The sequence below is a fragment of the Drosophila subpulchrella genome, chromosome 2R (genome assembly GCF_014743375.2).
Source record: "Drosophila subpulchrella strain 33 F10 #4 breed RU33 chromosome 2R, RU_Dsub_v1.1 Primary Assembly, whole genome shotgun sequence".
Classification (NCBI taxonomy): Eukaryota; Metazoa; Arthropoda; class Insecta; order Diptera; family Drosophilidae; genus Drosophila; species Drosophila subpulchrella.
In genome coordinates this window covers 15,751,017-15,768,833 of record NC_050611.1, presented here as the reverse complement: position 1 = coordinate 15,768,833, position 17,817 = coordinate 15,751,017, and the positions used below count along the sequence as shown (strand labels likewise).

The 17,817-nt window shown below is 39.6% G+C and overlaps 6 protein-coding genes across 6 annotated transcripts; all 6 read right to left on the bottom strand.

The window, feature by feature from the left end:
* Positions 1-2,403: 2,403 nt before the first annotated feature.
* On the bottom strand, positions 2,404-4,714 carry LOC119551785 (flocculation protein FLO11). The gene has a single exon (XM_037861329.1). It carries the CDS (start codon positions 4,712-4,714, stop codon positions 2,831-2,833), a length of 1,884 nt encoding a protein of 627 aa, XP_037717257.1. The 3' UTR covers positions 2,404-2,830.
* Positions 4,715-5,578: 864 nt separating this feature from the next.
* On the bottom strand, positions 5,579-6,409 carry LOC119549821 (trypsin alpha-4-like). The gene has a single exon (XM_037858099.1). It carries the CDS (start codon positions 6,407-6,409, stop codon positions 5,579-5,581), a length of 831 nt encoding a protein of 276 aa, XP_037714027.1.
* Positions 6,410-6,896: 487 nt separating this feature from the next.
* On the bottom strand, positions 6,897-7,499 carry LOC119549819 (trypsin-like). Its single transcript, XM_037858097.1, has one exon. The coding sequence runs from the start codon at positions 7,497-7,499 to the stop codon at positions 6,897-6,899; it is 603 nt and encodes a 200-aa protein (XP_037714025.1).
* Positions 7,500-8,137: 638 nt separating this feature from the next.
* Positions 8,138-8,923, bottom strand: LOC119549805 (trypsin-7-like). The gene has a single exon (XM_037858073.1). It carries the CDS (start codon positions 8,921-8,923, stop codon positions 8,138-8,140), a length of 786 nt encoding a protein of 261 aa, XP_037714001.1.
* Positions 8,924-9,429: 506 nt separating this feature from the next.
* LOC119549804 (trypsin alpha-3-like) lies at positions 9,430-10,206 on the bottom strand. The gene has a single exon (XM_037858072.1). The coding sequence runs from the start codon at positions 10,204-10,206 to the stop codon at positions 9,430-9,432; it is 777 nt and encodes a 258-aa protein (XP_037714000.1).
* A 189-nt stretch (positions 10,207-10,395) lies between these two features.
* LOC119551769 (trypsin delta-like) lies at positions 10,396-11,242 on the bottom strand. The gene has a single exon (XM_037861296.1). The coding sequence runs from the start codon at positions 11,221-11,223 to the stop codon at positions 10,420-10,422; it is 804 nt and encodes a 267-aa protein (XP_037717224.1). The 5' UTR covers positions 11,224-11,242; the 3' UTR covers positions 10,396-10,419.
* Positions 11,243-17,817: the final 6,575 nt, after the last annotated feature.

Sequence of the window (17,817 nt, the reverse complement as noted above, 5' to 3'; positions counted from 1 at the left end):
CCGCGGCGTAAAGAAATATGCCGAATGGCCAAAAAGGCATCCCGCTGACTGCACCCGTCGTCTATGTTTTGCATATGTTTTGATTTAAAAGCTCACGCACATACGGAACTAATCCTAATTTAAATGTTTTTGCCCCCTATTTTTGGCTCTCAAATAAGGAGGGAAATTTAATTGTTTCGTTGTTGGGCGGCAAACTACAAAAAAAAGAAGGGGTGAAAGAAAGAGAATCGCTTTTGCATAACAAATTCAATTAAATATCCTAGTGCATGAATTAAAAACATATTATACTTAATTGGAAAATGAAAATTTGGTTAAAATAATATGTGAATGGAGAAAAAAAGAAAAAGAGTTTAAATATTTAATCGCCTGCATGCGGTTGCCACTGAACAATAAGAGTACATTATTTGAAAATAAAATAAAAAGCACTATTTAAACACTTCCATTATATGTGCACTAATTTCGGCTTTCAATGCTGAGTGCAAAATACAGTTAACATTTATTTTTCGCAATTCAATTCGCACTTACTTACATACTTCGGTCGACTTGCCATAAATTGTTGCAACGCTGCTCTGTTGGCCATAATAATTCTACTTTTCTCCCACAAATCTCCGCAATTCCCAAAATAGTTTTCAAAGCGCGTCAACAAATTTATATTTGTGCGCGCCAAAAGCAAAAAGGCCAACAGAACCATTTTGTGCAAACAAGTTAAATCAAATATATTGCTTCGATTTGCTGCTCTCGGTCTTTTTGGTGTAATGGGTTTTGTTTTGTTGCCCGGCCAATTGCCAAACACCAAGTTCAACAGCAATTAAAATGGCCAAAAAAAAAAAAAAAGGAAGAAACGATGGATGCACACGAGGAGAATAAGGGAAATAAATGCATTTGACCAGCGGCAAGAGGAACATTTCGGCTGCTTATCTTATAGTTGCTGCTAGTTAACAAACAACCCAAAAACACCAACAATTCCAACAACCTAACAACTACAAAAAGTCGCAGCGCGAGGGACAGCAACCCATGAAAACTTTGCTTTGCCCAAAAACAGAACATTCCGCTCGTCCAAGAAGCCATAAAAATGTTGCTCACCCGGCAGGGTGATGCTAAATGGGTGGACTGGAGCGTGAGATACAGTGAATCTTCGCCAGAAGGGACGAAGAGTATACATACATGATATAGCTAGTAATTGTTAGACCCACACCTAAAATAGTTTAGAGCGAAAAAACAACAAGAGCACATGTTCTTAACTTCAAAATTCGCATTCTTACTTAATCGAGAAGAAACGTTCTTGAATTCAAGAAGAAAGTACTCTTTACTCGTACTTTAACTCGAGTTTAATGAGTTATGGTATTCTTGTATTATTGCTAGTAATTGTTAGTCCCACACCTAGAATAATTGAGAGCGGAAAAACACCAAGATCACATGTTCTTTACTTCAAATTTCGCATTCTCACTTAATCGAGGAGAAACGTTCTTAAATTGAAGACTCTTTAATCGTACTTTCTATAAAATCGCTAGTACCTTGTTCGCTTATAGAGTGCTCACTGTCTGTCAGCGTTGGTGTGCGCACGTAAATCGCTGTAATAGAAACATTGCATTTTATTGCAGTTGTCTTCGTTCTCCCGGCTGTCCTTTCCCTGGTTTTCCTTCTCCCGTTGCCTTCCCCCCTTTTTTTTTGTCTTTCGGCCAATAACATTCTGATAAATGGTCAGAACGGCTTTCGTGTCGATGTCCTTGAGGCAGGAGCATCAGCATCGGCCATCTGCAGCAGCTGCCCACTCTTGCAGATATTTGTCTAAGCAGAGAGAACTTTTCAATTTGCACTAAAAGTATTTTCCTCTGCGAGGCAACCTGGCCCAAGTAAATCCCATGTCCCCAGATCTTGATTTTGTCAGCCCGAACGTGGCGAGCAGAACCTGAACGCGGTTGCACTTGCCACAAATGGATGCAGGCAGCTGCCAGGCAGCTTTATAAATGGTGTCAACCTAAGGGGACTCTTCATCACGACTTGCCACCCCACCAAGTCTCCAAGTTTTTATGCCTCAATTTGTCTTCGGCTTCTTGTTGGCCGACCAAAAACTAAACTTTAATTAACTTAAGTATATGGGAGAGCTGGAAATTTGATCAAGCACTTTTGACCATTTTCGTAGATGGTTTCTCTATTTTATGGGAGCGTTTTACTACTACTGACCATATTTACTTTTTGATTTTTTAAGAGTATCCCAACTTCATCATGCCGCATACCTTTCTTCAATTCTGTTTCCGTTTGACTTGACCAGCATGAATAATGCAAATGTCCAGGGGCTGTTGTAGTAGACATTTCCATGGACGTAGCCTTAGACACTCTGAGTGGAACCCAAGGATTGTGGTTTCGGGAGAAAAAAGCCAAACACATGAGGATAAATCGAGATAAGCTTCACTCTGAAATCGAGCTTCACAGTTTTTCTTTTATTAAGGGTGTTAATTAGTATCATGTAACTCATATACATATGTATTAATTCTTGTTTTCTATTTGGTGTTGGTGACCTGCGCATTTTATATAAATCTAAATCATTTGCAAGCTAACCTGAACTTATTTAGCATTTCATAAACCCGATTTTGAAAATAGTTATTAAAAATTGCTTACTTCTAGAATGTTACATAAATAAAGGCTTCGCGGTTGAACTTACAATGTGTGTGGGAGCTTTTTATTTATACATTTTATGGATTTGTCTGGAGATAAGAGTTAGGATTCTATAGCTTATATACAATATTAAGAACAAAATGTAAAATTATTAGACCATTACGATAAAACACAAAATAAAATGGAATACCAAAATATGATAAATGTTTTTTAATTATGGAACTAAAGGCTTTGGTGTCACTGGAATAGCACCTTCTTCATCACTATAGCTAACTATATGATTTGTAGTGGATAACTTAGTAGTACTAAGTGTATTAGTAGTATCTGTCGAACTGGGAATAGTGGAAGTAATTTCAGTTCCAGAAGTGGTTTCAGGACTAGAAGTAGGTGAAAGTGTAGTACTAGGTGTGATAGTAATATCTGTGGGACTGGAAATAGTGGAACTAGAAGTAGTTATAGGAGAAGAAGTAGGTGAAGGAGTAGTACTTGGTGTAGTTTCTTTGGAGCTGGAAGCAGTGGAACTAGAAGTAGTTATAGCAGAAGAAGTAGGTGAAACAGTTGTACTAGGTGTAGGTTCTGTTGAGCTGGAAGCAGTGGAACTAGAAGTAGTTGCAGGAGAAGAAGTAGGTGAAACAGTTGTACTAGGTGCTGTTTCTGTGGAGCTGGAAACAGTGGAACTAGAAGTAGTTATAGGAGTAGAAGTAGGGGAAGAAGTTGTTATCGGTTTTTTAGTTACATATGTGGAAATGGATACTATGGAACTTGAAGTACCAGAAGTAGTAGCTTTCGGAGTAGAAATAGGTGAAAGAGTCGAACTAGGTGTCTTAGTTGTACCTGTGGTACTGGAAATAGTGGAACTAGAAGTAGTCATAGGAGAAGAAGTAGGTGAAGGAGAAGTACTAGGTATAGTTTCTGTGGAGCTGGAAGCAGTAGTGGAGGAAGTAGTTATCGGTGTACTTGGTGTAGTTTCTGTGGAGCTGGAAACAGTGGAACTAGAAGTAGGTATAGGAGATGAACTAGGTGAAGGAGTAGAACTAGGTATAGTTTCTGTGATACTGGAAATAGTGGAACTAGAGGATATTTCAGTACCAGAAGTGGTTTCAGGAACAGAAGTAGGCGCTGAAGTAGTAGTAGGTGTATTAGTAGTAATTGTGGAACTGGGAACGGTGGAAATAGGAGTTATTTTTGTACTCGAAGTAGTTTCAGGAATGGATGTAGGTAAAGGTGTCGTCCTGGGTGTATCACTAGTAGAAATAATAGAACTAGAAGTAGGACCTGGAGTACTAACACTTGTACTACTAGACGGAGTTGTGGTAACATCGTCGGCCGTATTATCCTCTATCCAATTCTGGAACCAAATCACACTTGCGTAGACATCGGGTTTCTTTGAGCATCCGCCCTCGGATAGAATGCCCACGAGATATCCATTTCTCACAAGCGGAGCTCCTGTGTCGTAGGAGCATCCTCCGGCGCCGTACTGGGTGCAAAGGGTTAGGTATGAGATGCCATTATCCCAGAGACCGAACCAAACTCCACGGTCCGCGGCGCACTGCTCGCGATTGTAGACGCTAACCCAGACCATCTGTAGATAGTCTGGAAGACTGCCAAAGCACCTGTCCCACCAGCTGCCCCACCAACTGGTGGATCCCCAGCCGGAAACCACACACCAGGAATAATCCACCGGTAGTTCCTGAGACAAGCCGATGGGATTCACTGTTTTCGAGGTCTTCAGCGGTTCGCACAGCTTTAGCAGGGCCAGATTGTTGTCGAAGCGCCAGTAATTGTATCCACGATGACTGATGATATTGCAGACATCCACCAATGTTCCCGTACCATCATAGTCCCTGGAATTGGTGTCCACACGCACTTGAACCGAACTATAGTATTCAGAAACACACGAAGCCGCCGTAAGGATGAATTTTGCTTTTATGATGGCACCACTGCATATTGCAGTGCCGTCAATAATGACTTCCGCCTGATAGGGTGCATCAGCAATGTCCACATAGTAGCCTCCAATGATGCGGTTCTGGATCTCTGGATCACCAAAGGTAATCCTTGTAAAACCAGCCAGTAGAAGGGGAAACACCAGCGTGATCATTGTAGCAAACTGAGTTAGGCTCTGCTTTGGAAACTCTTTTTATAGGCAAACAACCCCCACTTCTTATCGCTGAAGTCATACCTCAAATTGAGTAATGGTATGCCTACACTGAGAAAAGTGTAATAGTAAATGTAAGTACTTACATAATGAATTCAGTGCTTCGCATTAAAATTTAATCCAAAAAATAATATTTAATGAAAATCATATTAACAACTTAAGGACAACATTTTTTTTCATATTTAAATAAAAGTTTATAGTCTTTAAATGGTTTGTTTTATAAATTAAAAAGCGAATAAGAAACTTTTTGTTTTTTTTTCAGTGTATAAGTAGTTATTCTGTTCTAAGTTCTATCTTAGTAGGAAGTATTGCTTGTTACTTACTTTTATCAGAACTGCATAGTTTTAACAATTATGAATAATTAAATAAATAAATTGGATTTTATTGTGCCCTTTTAAAAAGGTTTAACCGAGGTTAGTTTTCAACCTTTAGTTTTACATTACGTTAAGAACAACACAAGGTATGTATTAATACACGTTACTCATAGAGTAAAGGGTATATTTTATTCGGAAAGAAGTATGTAACAGGTAGAAGGTAGAAGCGTTTCCGACATTATAAAGTATGTAAATTCTTGATAATGATTACTAGCCGAGTCTAACTAGCCATTTTCGTCTGAATGTGTAAACGCATGTTTTCATGGTTTCTCTAGTTTTTAATAAATAATTGGATTTTTCTTTGGCCATTACCTGTAGCTTTACATGAAGCTAATGACAAGGATATATATTTATTAAAATATGTGCTGATTGAAAGAAACGTTACCAATTAACATGTATTTATTATAATATTTTACCCTCACTTAAGGCGTTGTTACTTTGAATTTTTATCCAGCCAAGCCTTGAACTTGATGAGATTGGTGTAGATTTCAGGTCGCTGGGAGCAGCCGCCCCTGGTCAGGATGCCGAGCAGTTTGCCATCGAGGGTCAGGGGAGCTCCCATGTCGAAGGAGCAGGATTCATTACCGACCTTATTGGTGCAGAACAAGTCTTCTGTGATTTTTGCGTTGGGATTGGTATCTCTGGCAAAACTCGTTTGCGGCCACAAGCCCAGACACTTATTGTGATTGTAAAACTTCACTTCCGCCTTCAGCATCTTGTGAGCCAATTCATCGACGCACTTGGTCCAAAACATTGCCCACCATCGGAAGGATGCCCAGCCATGGGATACTGTCTTTGTGCCATCTGCTGGTAACTTGTTTATCACCTGGATATTCTTGATCGTTTTAGAGGGCTTGATCGGGCTGCACAACTTCAACATGGCCAAGTTATTGTGAATGGTGTGGGTGGTAAACTTCTCATGAACGATGATCTTGCAAACGGCGACTTCGGTAACTCCAGTGCTGCGATCAGTGCTGCCCAGGCGCACCTTTATCGCCTTGTTCATAAAACCATCCACACATTTGGCAGCCGTTAGTACGTGGTTCCAATTGTAGACAATACCAGCGCACTTGGCTTTTTCCGTGATCGAAATTGATGCCGTCCATGGCGCTGTGTTTATATCCACGGGTGTACCACCAAGTGTCCTATTGTTGCACTTAACCATCTCCTCTTCTGCATCGTCATAAACTGCAGGTTCGGGATCGGGATCGGAAAGTACGAGCAGGAATAACCCTAGAAGGAGTGGTAGAGCTTTTAGCAACATTATAGCGAATTAAATTGGTTACACCGAGGTCTGCGGATTTTATAGTACGTACCAGAGAAAAATCTTAAAAATGAATTTGTTATGCTGAACGGCTTAAAAATATTTTACGGTATAACACCGTGCCCATTCAGTTTTAAAATGTCAACCTCTGGTTCTGTAACTTAACTTAAACTTAAGTCTTTCAAAAAGAAAATCTTTAGTAATGCTTTCATTAGATGTAATTGTAACTATATTTGTAATTGACTAAATGACTGGAATTTATTAAAAAAGTCATGTCAACTTAAACATGATTTAGTATATAAATTCATAAAATATGTTAACTACAGACCCATTTTTCTCTATGTTGCCATGACCTTTTAAGTTAATTTCAGTTTCATAAGTCCAAAAGTGCTCCCAAATAAAGTTCGTCTAAAATAGTTTTTAAAGATGCAATGAATTTTATTTTATTGAAGTACATGCAAAGACTTTTAAAATTTGCCCATTATATCTACTTTGTATTGGCTTGCAACCATTTTATGTGATAGAACACATTGACAAAAACATCGGGCTCAATGGAACAATCCCCAAACGACAAAATGCCCGCCAACTTGCCATCTATGACCAATGGAGCACCCTTATTGAAGGAACATAACCTCTGCTTCTTCTCGGCGCAAATGTTAAGACCCGTAACGCTGATGGTCGGAGCGGATATTTTTCGCCTAGCGGCACACGCCCTTAGATCGTACAGTTGCACAGATTTCTTTCGTAAAATATGGGGTTGACAAGTATAATACGAGTTGTTATAGGATCCGTATCCAGAGATGAACGCCTCAGCCCCGTTTTTAGGCTGCTTGTAGAATATGGGGATTTTCTGGATATCTTCAGAGGGGTCCAGAGGTTCGCAGAGCTTCAACAAGGCCAGATTGCTGCCCTGCTTTGTTTTGCTGGACTGAGGATGGATTTTTACTTGGCAAACTCCCGCAATATCTCCAGTGAATTTCTCAGTATGGCCTAATCGCACCCTCAGATCAGATGGTAATTTGTCTCTGACGCAATCCGAGGCAGTTAGGATGTAGTTGGTGTTCAAAATAGCTCCGTTGCATATGTGCATTTTTTTAAAATCAACCAATGCCTGCCATGACACATCCTTGGCCAAAGGTCGTTTGCCAGCCGACTCACATTCACCTACCCGAATGTTTGGAACAACCGACCAGGGCAGGATGACTAGACAAAGTACAAAAGCTGCTTGGAGCATTTTGTTTTTTTTAAGTTCGTTATTGATTGGGTTCCACTATTTATAAGACCTTTCAACTGTGTCATGGTTAATTGATTTTTAATTTTTCTCACTTACGCAATGCTCTCTGGTATTCTATGTTTTTTCAAATTTAATTGAAATAACCATGGCCTTACCAACTGGTTGATTTTTTACCAACGCTAGCGTAAAAAATCACGCAACCTACAGAATAATGTGTTTATAGTTTTCATTATATATAATTTTTTTCTTGCAATAAAAAAAACCAGTCAGTAAGCCCGAAAGACTCAAGCCAGTGCTGAAAGGGACTTACCACTTATGAGTTCTATATGTCATGGGATATTCTCCTGCTACATATTCTATACCCTCGTCGCATAATATAAGGTAATAATACAAAATTGTGACGTTTATTTGATTAAATAAACATTATTCAGTTTACTAAAAATAATTATATGATTTTATGCAGGACAGCTAATAGTGTCTCTAACTTTCAGTAATTACGTGTCCTTAGTATTAGCTTGTAGCCAAGTCTTGTGTTTGAACAAACTGACAAAGACATCGGGCTTTCGGTCACAATCGCCAAGGACCAATATGCCGGCCAGTTTGCCATCGATGACCAAAGGAGCACCCTTGTCGAAGGAGCAGTACTTCTCCTTCTTAGCAGTGCAAACTTTAAGATCCGTTGCCAGTGGATTGGAGAACCAATTCCAACCCTTGCGTTCACTGGCGCATTTATCTACATCCATGAGCTGGACATTGGATTTCCGCAGTACCGCCGATGAGACAGTCCAGCATGGCTTTACAATCCATCGCCACCAGCTGAGGGAACCCCATCCAGCGACCGAGGCCTCGGCTTTGGAGTCCTTATCGGGCTCTGTGTCAACTATGGCGATCTCCTTGACCTCTTCAGAGGGGGTCAGTGGTTCACAGAGGGTCAACAAGGCCAGATTGCTGCCGAACCCTTTTTGGCCGACGGAGTTCGGATGGGGTAGAACCTTACAAACTGCCATAGCCAATCCTGAGTCCCGATTGGCATTTCCCACGCGAACCTTAAGACCTGGTATTTTCCTGCTTTTCAGGCACTCCGAGGCAGTTAGTATGTGCTTTGTGTTAAGAATTGTCCCTATGCATATGTGCTTATTATCATGCTGAACCGATGCTATCCATGGCACGTCCTTGATCGCCGTTACATTGCCAGAAAGCCCACAGTTGTCATTCACATTCTGTGCATCTGCTGACCACGGCAGGATGGCTAGGAAGAGTACACAAGCTAACCGGAGCATTTTCGCATTATAAGTCCGTTACTACTTGGCCACCTTTTATATATTTATAAGATCTTTCAACTGTGAAATCACTAATTGATTTCTAGTTTCTCTCACTTATATATTGAGACACAAGCAATTTTCCAAAGCAAATCAATATTTTAAAAATTCCTAAGAATGTTACTCTAAAGGTTGGGCATAAATTCAAAATTTCCTCACGATTTCATTGATTTAAAACCTACTAGAAAACCGCTCTTAGATGGTCTATGATGATCACTATAGATGGCATGATATATAATATATAGGTCGTACATCAATAGAATAGGGGACAACAAGAATCTGGTATAAAATAATAATATACTTTGATTATTATTATATACCAATCATTAATTGGTTACTTATGAAAATGTGTCCTAAGTAAAAAAAAAACTAAAATGAGCTAAACTTTTTAGAAAATGAATGTTTATATTCTTAAGCAAATATAATTTTTGAAGTTTACATGATTAAACGAATACAGCTTCTGGGCATTACTTGTCCTTTGTACTGGTTTCTATCCATTTCCTGTAATTGTACAAACTGGCATAGATTTCGGGCTTCCTCAAACAAGTGCCGGCGGTTATTATACCCGCAAGCTTGCCATCTATGACCAGAGGAGATCCCGCATCATAGGAGCAACTGAAATCCCGCTTTTCACTGCAAATGTTAGCATCCGAAAGGCTCAGCTTGCTAAAAGACTTTTTTCGTCGAGTGGCGCATTCCTTGATATCTAAGAGCTGGACATCAGTTTTTCGCAGGACCTTTGAATGCTTGGCCCAGCAGTCTTTTGACTTAAATCGCCCCTTGGTGAGGGAACCCCATCCGGCGACTGAGCCCCTGGCTCCCTCCTCGGGCTGCTTGTCGATTATATCGATGGCCTTGACCTTGGCAGAGGTGGTAAGAGGTTCACAGAGTTTCAGCAAGGAAAGATTGTCATCGCTAGTATGCTTTGGGTTCCGCGTATGGATGATTTCGTTGCAAACCCCAAAAGAAGATCCCGAGTCTCGATCGGGATTGCCAACGAGCACCTTGACAGTAGTTATGTTGACGTTTGTCAGGCAATTCGCGGTGATTAGTACGAATTTTGGATTGATGATTGCCCCGCTGCACAATTGCGTATTATTAGACTGAATCGAAGCTATCCATGGCACTTCCTCGACCCTCGCTGCTTTTCCACGAGGGGAACACCTGCCACTGCCATTCTTAGCCACTTCAGCAGTCGACCAGGATAGGAATGTTAGAAGAAGTATTCCAGCTGATTGTAGCATTTTTCATCAATAAATCCGGTACTTCTTGATCACTCCTATATATATGATCTTTCACGGGTGACATTCGGAATTGATTTCTAATTTTCCCCACCTATATTCAACGGTTGCGCAATGTTCTTCTTTATTTTGTGCTCTAAGAAATTCATGTAATTATATATGGTATGGTAATTATGTTTTAAATCAAACGTGTTTTTTCATTTTAAATATTTAATATTACAGCTTAATGTTGCTATCCAGCCAATCCGTGTGCTTAAGGACATTCGAAAAGACATCTGGCTTGATGGAACAGCCTGCCCTGGAAAGGATGCCCACCAGCTTATTGTCGACGACCAAGGGAGCCCCCATATCAAAGGAACAGGCTCCCGTGCGGGAAGACTTGGTACAGATGGTCAGCTCAGAGATTCCATCGTGAAGAAGAAATGGAAAGGTCCAGTCTGCGGCGCACTGCTTTTCGCTTAGGATTTTCACTTCGGTGCCGTGCAATTGGGCAGGCAAATTGGATAATAGGTTCACAAGGCCATCGAAAATGCCCGCAGACTTCTTCTCTTGAATCACATCAAACCAACTTCCCGATCTGGCACCACAACCGGTTATATTGGCTCGGGAATTATCATCTGGCAACTTGTCGATCCTCTCGATGGGTTTTATTGCATCTGTGGCATTAAGTTGCTCGCAGGTTTTTAATAACGCCAGATTATTGTCGAAGCGCCAACTGGAGTACTGGCTGTGGATTTTCACACTACAGATTCCTAGCTGCGATCCACCAGATCTACAGCTGCTGGTACCCAATCTAACTTTAATGTTTTTCACTTTATTACCATCCACACACTTGGCCGCTGTCAGGATATAGTTGTTTGAAACAAGGACTCCACTGCATTTCAGATAGGATCTGACCAGAATCGAGGCATACCACGGGGCATCCTTAATGTTCACTGTGTTACCGTCTATGATCCTTTGATTTCCGAGAACTAAGAAAGGTAGGGCTAAAAAAGTGAGTAGGATTAGTGATCGAAACATTTTCTTCGACTGACTTTTGTAAGAAATAGTTCCTTTTTTATATAGTCCATCATAACGTTAGGTATTTCGTTTTTATCTTACTTTTAATTAAGGTTAGAAATTGTTTTCTTATATCTGCATATTAACAAATTTTCAATTCAAAGAATTTATATTTAAATATTTAAAGAATCTTGATGAGTTTTGAATGAGGTTAGATAATTTAGACATGATAAACGGGGGACTTTTGTTGAGCCTAAAGCCCCCTTAAACAGTTTACAGTACAGAATTTTTGAGAAACTCTTCGTTGCTTCCAAATGGATGCGATAAGGGCCACTTGGGAACACCCAAATCATTTTATAATCATTTAAATTAATAATAAGAGATTTTATTAGTGTAATTTCAGTGTTATTCGGGTGGATAGACAAGATCGTGTAGTCAGAAAAATGCTGCGTTCCATATAATCCATATTGACTTTTGTAATGATAAATAACCCTTGACCAATCGATTGAACATAAAACCCAAACAATTATTTATTCAATTGCCCTTTCATGCAATTGGTAATCTATATTCGCAAATTATACTGTATAATTTAAGCAACCGCAATGGTTCTTTACGCTTAGAGCAGCTTTACTCCCATTCTCTGGATCGAGACAAAACCTCACCAGCCATTACACTAAGCCGCTTAAATTATTTGAATAATTCCCTGGCTATGCGAATAAAAAAATGGGTGACTGAAATATAGCTGGACATTTCCATCAAACGATATTTGCATGTATTTATGCAATTTTACATGAATGGAAATTTAAATCTGGGCAATGTTTAGCAAAATGTCGAAATAAATACTTTTATAAGGCAGCTGGGTGGGTGGGTTGTAGGTGGTAAGTGGGTGGGAAGTGGGTGGTAAGTGGGTGGGAAGTGGGTGGTAAGTGGGAGGCGATATCAGAGGCCAAGCTAACAAACATTCTGATGATTCGCCATGTCAAGTGGGGCGGTTTCGCGGGCCACGCGGACGGATTAAAATAGATTACAACTGAATTATTTGATAATGCCCCGACAGATGCAACACATCGCATTGGTTTGCCCCGCCTCGCATTTAATTTTCATCAATGTGAAAATCATTTTTGGTTGTCGGGTTTTTTATCACCTTTTTGTGGGGATTTTTTGCCTGCTTCAGCGGACGAAATCGTGTTTTCAATTTGCCTCGGGATCTAAGTTTTTTCCAGTCTGTGGTAAAAAATCATCTGCTGGGTGTTTTTTGTAATCAAATATCGTTTGGGCTTGTTTTTTTTAAGCCCTATTTAATTGATTTTATTTGTGTAAAATCAGGAAATACTTTTTCGTTACATGAGGCTTGCCTTTCATTAACGGATTTGTTTCAAGGGTATTGATGTCTTGCCTTGTAGCGAATTTATAAATGAATAAAAGATTTTACCAGAGGGTTGGATGTCTGAAAAATATAAAACTCTTAAAAACTGTTACTGAGTTTTAGCACTATTTATTACAAAGAATGTTGAAATCGACCTGAAACACAATTTTATACTCTTAAATGTTTGCATTTGAAGTGCAACTTAAAAATCTGATTCCAATTTTAATAAATTGTTTGAGTTTTAAATGGCCCTCAAAATTTATCCTGCACTTTTAAGTATTTGTATTTGAAGTGCAACTTTGCAATGTAATTTAATTCCACTCAGATTACAATTTTATAACATTTTCTGCAGTACCAGTCCAAACCTCATCGAGTAAAGACGTGCTATCAGCAGAACTCCGCGAGTACCAGCAGTTACAAATACAAAATTCTAACAATTTTTGTAAACACAAACAAGTGCTCAAAGAAAATTTCGAAAAAAACCCAATAACAAAAATCACATCGCAACCGTTACAAACGCGCACAAGCGCCTTGTGCAGCGGGCGGCAGCCCAGGCACAACAACAATGCATCGACCACCGGACTTAGACTTCCCCCCTCTGTCTACAAGAACAGCACTATTCGAACCGAAATTTCTCACGATCACCAGAACGGACAATGAGACATTTGAAAAAGTATCACCATTCGTGATTAAAAAGGTCATTGACTTCACCTGCGGTGGCGAAGTGGAGTCTTGTAACAAGAATAGAAACGGAACCTTATTAATTAAAACCAAAGGCGCAAACCAGGCATATAGATTACTAAGGCTAACGCAATTCCACAACTTCACTGTTTCCGTAACCGAGCATGAAACTCTAAATTTCTCAAAAGGAGTCATCTACTCTAATGAACTTCGCAACATAGATGAATTGGATATACTGAACGAGCTTAAGTCGCAAAAGGTAACCAACATTGAAAAAATACGTATCATGAAGAACAATATCCTACAAGAATCAGGACTCATAACCGTCACTTTTGGATCAACAACTCTACCCGAAACCTTGATGATAGGATACGAGAGAGTTAGAGTTCGACCACATATTCCACGCCCACTGAAATGCCGTAACTGCCTGAAGTTTGGACACCCGACCAAATTCTGCAGAAGCCCCAAAACCTGCTCCAACTGTTCCGCAGAAGCACACACCACAGAGGACACCGAATGCGACAAACCTAAGTTTTGCATAAACTGCAAGTATGATATAAACAACCAATTCAATCACAGCCCACTAGATAAAACATGCCCCGCCTTTATAAAACAAAAAGAAATAACAACAATAAAAACCCTACAAAAAGTTGACCACAAAACCGCCACAAGAATATATAATATGCGCCACATCCATCAAACTACTCCGTACTCCAAGATAACGTCCACCAATCAACCTACGACCACTGTAAGCGAAGCCCAAAAGACTGCAAGCACCCAAGCACCTACCAGCACAAGCACCAACCGTCAGTTAAGGTCATACACCGACATCATGGATCACCAACCCACCACTTCGTCCAAACGCACCGTCATTGAAGAAATGGAGACTGAGATTTCATCAGATTCCACTACGACCCTCCCAAAGAAGAAGATGACTGAATCCGACCGTAAGCTTAGAAGCCAAAATAATAGTAAGACAAACCTAACATCAAAACCTTCTCTCAAAGCCAAAGATAAATCAGACAAATCAAAGCCTATAAATACTACCAAATTAGCCAACGAATTAAGTAGACTAGCCAATCGCAACAGCTCTGAGGAAGAACTTTGAGTAGATATTAAAAAAAAAAAAAACTATTTAAATAATCACAATGGTATTAATCCTGCAATGGAACTGTAACGGTTACATAAACAATTACGACCAACTACAATTATTACTTAATTGTTATAACCCAAAAGCCATCTGCCTGCAAGAAACCCATTTACATTCCCTTAATAACATTCCCATCCCTCTCAACTTCACATTCATACATAAAAACACATCAAACAACTCCCACGGTGGAGTAGGAATTCTAATCCACAACTCAATTCAAAACGAACAAGTTAATCTTAACAACGATTTCGAATCCGTAGGAGTTATTATTCACTCCAAGCAAAAGCTTCGACTCATATCCACTTACATTGCCCCAAACAAGAATTTTGAACTACGAAATTTGGAAAATATGTATGGTAATCCCAATGAAAATACCATCATAGCAGGTGACTTCAACAGCTGGCACCAAAGCTGGGGATCGCCTAACAATAATAGAAAGGGATGTACGATTTTTAAATACATTTCACAATCTAACCTAATTACCCTAAACGATGGCTCCCCAACCCATTTCTCAACCCACCATACAATGACACATGTGGACCTAACAATAATTACCCCGAACCTCGCCACTCAGACCAAATGGAAAACCGATCATGAACTCTTCGGTAGTGATCATTTTCCCATCCATATTAATCTTTTTGTTAATGAAAATTCCAGTAAAAGCTACAAGATCCCCAGATACAAACTTGAATCCGCAAACTGGCCCCTCTTCACATCACTCACAGATATTTTCCACAACAAAAGGCCACCAAGCAGCCAAATAAATCAAGAAGCCGCCAACATTATAAAAATAACCCATCAAAGCGCAAGTACAGCAATCCCGCAATCAAACCCAGCATTTAATAAAAAGAAAACCGTCCCTTGGTGGAACACATACCTCGAACAACTTAGAACCAATAAAAACCAATCGTGGTACTTGCTAAGAAGAAGTATATCTCTCGAAAACATCATACAGTTCAAGAAAAACAAGGCTTTGTTTAGAAGAGAACTGAAACAAGCAAAACGCAGCTCTCTGCAAAAGTTTACTGCAGAAATAAACCCGAATTCAACTCCCTCAAAAATCTGGGCAAACATCAATACATTCTGCGGAAGAAAAACCAGAAATGATATACATTGCTTAACATCCCCCTCAGATCCATCTATAAACATTATAAATTCAGAATCCATAGCCCAAGTCCTCGTCACTCACTGGTCAGAATCGTCTTCGGACTCTAAATTTACCGATTTATTCCAAACTAATAAGAACAGAGTCTACTCAATGAATTTATCCCACAATCCATCACCGGAAGCAATCTCAGTAGAATCTAAAATCACATTGATTGAGTTCAAAGCAGCTCTAAACAGCCTCAATGGAAAGACACCCGGTCTTGATCGCATTTCATACCCAATGATTAAAAACTTCAGTCAGCCATTAACAAGCCGGTTAATAAATTTATACAACAAAATCCTAGACAGCCACATCCCTCAGCAATTTAAAAACAGTATTATAATACCGATCCATAAACCCAATACTCCCAAAACATCTGTAACCTCGTATCGTCCCATATCGCTCAACCCTTGTCTTTCGAAGGTGCTAGACAAAATCATAGCAAACCGACTCTGGTGGCTTGCATTAAACTGCAAACTCCTCGATAGTCGACAGCTCGGTTTTCGAAAGGGCATGTCCGTATCTGAATGCCTAACTCTGTTAGACTACCAGACTACCGCAGCCCTATCAACCAGAAGCCACATTTCAATTATTAGTCTCGACTTCGAAAAAGCTTACGACAAAATAGGAATTCACGCAATAATAGACGAGTTACAGAGATGGAGAATCGGACCAAAATTGTTGAATTACGTAAAAAACTTCCTAACCAATCGCAAGATAAAAGTCAAAGTGAGCAACACTTTTTCTGAAGACAGACCACTGTACAATGGGATCCCTCAAGGTTCACCACTGTCCGTAATTCTCTTTTTAATATCGTACAACAAACTATGCCGCACCATTGAAATCCATAAGGGATTCAAATTCTTTTCCTATGCAGACGACTTCACTATACTGAAGAAAATTAATAAAAATGTAAACACAATGTCTATAAACAGCCTATTCACAGACATATTAAGCTGGTGTGACTACTCAGGAGCGAAACTCTCTGTGCAAAAATGCAAACATCTGCATATCTGCCGGAAACATAGGTGTAATTTTACAATCACATCACAAGCATACCCTCTTAACCAAGCTAATTCCCTTAAAATCCTTGGCCTTACCATATCAAGTAGATACAGGTGGAAAGATCACATAGACACTCTGGCAGTAGAACTATCAAAAAGACTCAACATAATTAAATGGTTAGGCAATCGTAGATACAACTGCGACACCAGATCTTTAATAAATACAATAAACGCTCTTGTTATGTCCAAGATTGACTACTGTCTCCCATTTTATGGGAATTGCCCTCTCTCTTGTCTAAGAAAACTCAAAACTATCTACCATGCAGCTTTAAGACTTGCTTTTGGAGCACCACGCACAACTCCAATCAATAACCTTCTGATTGAATCCGATATTACACCTATCGAGATTAGAATTGAGCTGACCACTGCGCGGATTTGTAAGGTTTTCTCATTCGCCAAAAATACGCCACTTCAAACCGTCCTCCAAAAGATAAAGAACGCCAAAAGAACACCCAGAATACCTTCAATCCTACATAAAGCGTCAGAATTCGTTCTCGAAAATGGAATAAACTGCACTTCAGTTAAATTAAGGAAACAGAAACATCCACCATGGTCCTTCTCAGAAGATAAAATAGACTTAACACTACATTACACAACTAAATCGAACACTCCTACAACTGTTTTCCAAACAAAATTCCTCTCCCTTAAAGAACTCTACAATAACTACGCATTCATATACACAGATGGATCCAAATCTGGGCACGGAGTATCTTATAGCATCACTACGGACACACGCATCATTAAAACAGCACTCCTACCAGCACATAGCTCTATCTTCACCGCAGAAGTGGCAGCTATTTATGCAGCGTGTGATTACGCTGTATCACAAAAGAAGAGATTCGTGATTTGCTCGGACTCACTATCGTCACTGCAATCAATAGCCAACATAAGCAACCAATCCTTCTACACCGCTCGAATCAGAGATATTCTCAACAGCCATCAGTCGTACATAAAATTATTGTGGATCCCAGGACACACAAACATAACTGGAAACGACACAGCTGACGCAGCTGCCAAGGAAGCTCACTTATTTCCACACCTCTACGAAAACAATTACAACTACAAGGACACACAATTATTTATCAAACAGAAATTCAAAAAACAATTCGCATCTCTATGGGAAAATACTTCAGACCACTATAAACTTATAAACCCCAACAAACTATCTTTAAAAAATTACAACATTAAAGCAAACGATATTAATCGC

Bases quoted from the DNA above. Each gene is read 5' to 3' on its own strand.
- LOC119551785 (XM_037861329.1), bottom strand. From the start codon at position 4,714: ATGATCACGCTGGTGTTTCCCCTTCTACTGGCTGGTTTTACAAGGATT.
- LOC119549821 (XM_037858099.1), bottom strand. From the start codon at position 6,409: ATGTTGCTAAAAGCTCTACCACTCCTTCTAGGGTTATTCCTGCTCGTA.
- LOC119549819 (XM_037858097.1), bottom strand. From the start codon at position 7,499: ATGCACATATGCAACGGAGCTATTTTGAACACCAACTACATCCTAACT.
- LOC119549805 (XM_037858073.1), bottom strand. From the start codon at position 8,923: ATGCTCCGGTTAGCTTGTGTACTCTTCCTAGCCATCCTGCCGTGGTCA.
- LOC119549804 (XM_037858072.1), bottom strand. From the start codon at position 10,206: ATGCTACAATCAGCTGGAATACTTCTTCTAACATTCCTATCCTGGTCG.
- LOC119551769 (XM_037861296.1), bottom strand. From the start codon at position 11,223: ATGTTTCGATCACTAATCCTACTCACTTTTTTAGCCCTACCTTTCTTA.